The 3,311-nt window shown below is 28.9% G+C and overlaps 1 protein-coding gene across 2 annotated transcripts in view; it reads right to left on the minus strand.

Annotated features, from left to right (window-relative positions):
- Positions 1 to 2,825: 2,825 nt before the first annotated feature.
- LOC108358202 (uncharacterized) overlaps positions 2,826 to 3,311 on the minus strand; it is a 3,273-nt gene continuing 2,787 nt past the window's right edge. Inside the window, exon 2 of one of the 2 annotated variants that reach the window (XM_017609389.1) lies at positions 2,826 to 3,192. In XM_017609389.1, the coding sequence (XP_017464878.1) occupies positions 2,859 to 3,192 (334 nt within the window). In that variant the 3' untranslated portion in view covers positions 2,826 to 2,858. The remainder of the gene's footprint in view (positions 3,193 to 3,311) is intronic. The other variant, XR_001846730.1, reaches the window with a different exon arrangement.

Genomic DNA, 3,311 nt, shown 5'->3' on the forward strand with positions numbered 1-3,311 from the left:
CAAATATTCTTGCTTTTGAAACGTAGTTGCCTCTGTTTCTGTTTTTGGCATTGTGCAAATTCTACAAAAAAAAATTTGCTTTAAATGACTCTACAAATCCAAAACAGGAATTTCCACCCAAATTATCGTGATAAACATTAATAAGAATGCCCTTAAAGTTTATACCGTCAATAGTTACACCTTCACTCTCCAAAATTTTAATTTCACTGACAATGGGACTTAAAATGTTATTGAAAGAAATATTATTGTTTTTTAGAACAGTTACAAAAAACAAAGACACTAAATGAATGTGCTTCAAATGGGAATTATATTAATAGGGCAAATTTCTGATCGTGAAGTAAATTGCTCCTATTTTGTGTATTGAAGTCTTGCTGCCAGAGGGTTAACTACTTCAAAATCGTCATAAAATAACTGAATTTGCAAAACATTTGGCTCTTTAAAAATAGCCTCGTTTTTATAATTATCTCCACAGCAAAATCCTTTTAGAACGTGTTCAGTACAAATATGATTTTTTGTAAAACAAAGCTTTTGAAAAAATCCTTTTTAAAAAATGAGTTTATGCTGTCTATAATTGGAACATACTGAAATGTGCATTGTTTTAAAATTTGTCTATATTGATTCATTTGTGGATCAAATTGCTTTTCCCACCTTTGACCTAAGTAGTNTTTAAAATTTGTCTATATTGATTCATTTGTGGATCAAATTGCTTTTCCCACCTTTGACCTAAGTACTTAGGTATTGGCTCTACATAAAAACTATTTGAATTTAAAATGCGTTTTCGTTTGTAAGTAGAGGAATTTTGATTAAACTTTTCTAGAATGTTATTTTCAAAATTAGCAATATATTCCTCTAACACATTTTTATCGTTCTTAAAATTTTTTGAAGAAAAATTTCTTATATCCTGAAACGCACTAGAAAATAATTCTTCTAGAGCATCAAAAATTGTATTTGTTTTGCTCACAGCCAATGGCAGGTCCATAATTTTATAGGAAAAGTTTTTGATTTTTTCATCATGTATTGTCAAAATCACTTGTAGTAGGATCCTTAATACTAATATTTTCTTCAGAGATTGAAATTGAACCTGGGATTTGACAATAAATAGTTGAGTTTGGCGTATATGAATTGTCTTGTTGAGAATAAGAGTCTGGCTCATTGCAAGCTAATGCGTGACGTCTTAAACCACTAAATGTTTGAAATTGTTTTTTACATATTTTTGATCTAATACAATTGAGTTTAACATATTTGATTTCTTTAAATAAATGTTCATTTTCAAATGGTACATTGCAAATGAACATTTCGGAAATCTAGTTCCACATATATAACAAAAAAAAATCATTTTAAATTATACTGCAAGAAAATATGTATGTACATAAATACAGTCAAAGACTAAAGTATAGGCACAGTAAATTTTTCACAATGTATGAAAAATTTTTGATTCTTATTTCAGCAAACTTTTTATAAAAATATAATTCATACTACAAATAAAAGACATAAAAATAAGATTTCTAAACATTGTTACAAACTCAGGAAAATTAAATAAATGAACTTTGTTGTACAAAACTGGATTTTCCAAAATTTTCCAAAAAATCTGACTAGATTTGTTGGAGTATGAAGTACATGTATTTTTATAAAAAATTAGCAAAAAAACTTTTAATAAAATATTTTGCATACATTTGAAAAATTATCTGTGCCTATACTTTTGTCTTTGACTGTATGTGTTATAATTAGTTACACATTTAAAATATTTCAGAAAACTTAACAAACTTTGCAGATACAGCTCGGAATATCATTCCGAATCAGCTAAGTATAAAAGATCTGAGTAGATATCCTTTGAGAAGTTTGAAAAATGTGTGGCTTTGTTTTCAAGCTTATTGAAAATTTCTTGCTGTCTTATGCTAGCTTTAACGTTTTTTAGTTTGTACACGTATTTCTCAAAAAACACAAAAAAAAGGTACAAGGTTTGAGTGAAACTCATTTAAGAAAACGTAAAATGTCTTAAAGAGTGTGTCGAATACTTGAGTAAAATTAAAATGTAGTGGAAGCGGAATAAGCTTCTGGTCAATCACCAACATATATTGGGTAATAGCAAGCTTGTTGGATCCAATGGCAATAATGATTGGTCCTGTGACATCTATATTGTACTCTTCTTTTGGTATATTGACCTGTTATAAAAATGAATATAATAAGCACTTTTATCGATGTTTGTATTAATAACTTACGCTTTCAAAACGAAGGAGATCATGCAAGCATGTACGAAAATTTCCTCTTAAAAATCCTTCTTTCTTTCTACCAGATGATGGAGGAAGAACTTTAAGCAAGTAGAGAAAAGGACGAATTTCACTATTCCAACACTCAATTTTCGGAAGGTCTCTTGAACTGCTTACTGTGTCTTCTACCACCTCTTTTACCACAATCGAATATTTGATCCAATCATCGGATAAGCTTCTAGCCTTTTCACCATAATTAATTTCAAATTCGAATAATATCTACATACATACATAAATACATGGATATATACATAAATATTAAAAAGATGCAGCGTAAGAAAAATGTTGTGTGAGATATGCACATATGTACATGCATACATATATGGCGTTGCAAAACTGTTTATACGTTCACCAAATATTGACAACTTTTCACTATTTATTTTTTGTACTTGATTTTAATTTTTTTATAAAAACTTATTTCAAACTTGTTAAATCAGAATTTAAAAACAGATATAAGTATGCAGTTGTATTGCCAATTCAATTTTTTTATAATAAAGGTTGAAACTTGTATCCATATAGTTGTCGGTAAATAATGAACTATATTTTTGTAAACAAATAATAAACTTAAAAAAAGTAAAGAGTGAAAACTTGTCAAAATTGGGTACACAATTTTACAATGCACTGAACTTCGTTTTTATAAGTTACCAGTTCGGGATACACAAAAAAGAAAGGAAAACTATCATGAATATTTGCGCCGTTTGCACACATATGAGCTCTCTCCTTTACAGTTTTTTTAAGCCTTTCTTCCAATGCTGACCTCTGCTGGGGCAACACACAATTCTTAAAAAATTCAATGTCACCTTCGGTCAAGCAAGATTGTTGTAAGGACGGCAAGGAAACTTTCGCCACATCATTTTCTTCATGTTGAAATCTATTGAGCTTTTTCCTTTTAAAATTAAGATTTTTTAGACGGGAGACTAGATATCTGGTTAAATGAAGAACGAGTATAACATTAATATTTAATAAACAACAAAATTTTTAGACAATTTAAAAGTGGAGGTAACTTTTTACCCTGTATTAGTTGCCGCATCAAAGAAAATATTC

The sequence above is a fragment of the Rhagoletis zephyria genome, unplaced genomic scaffold (assembly GCF_001687245.7).
Source record: "Rhagoletis zephyria isolate East Lansing unplaced genomic scaffold, Rhagoletis_zephyria_1.1 Rzeph_scaffold_00222, whole genome shotgun sequence".
Classification (NCBI taxonomy): Eukaryota; Metazoa; Arthropoda; class Insecta; order Diptera; family Tephritidae; genus Rhagoletis; species Rhagoletis zephyria.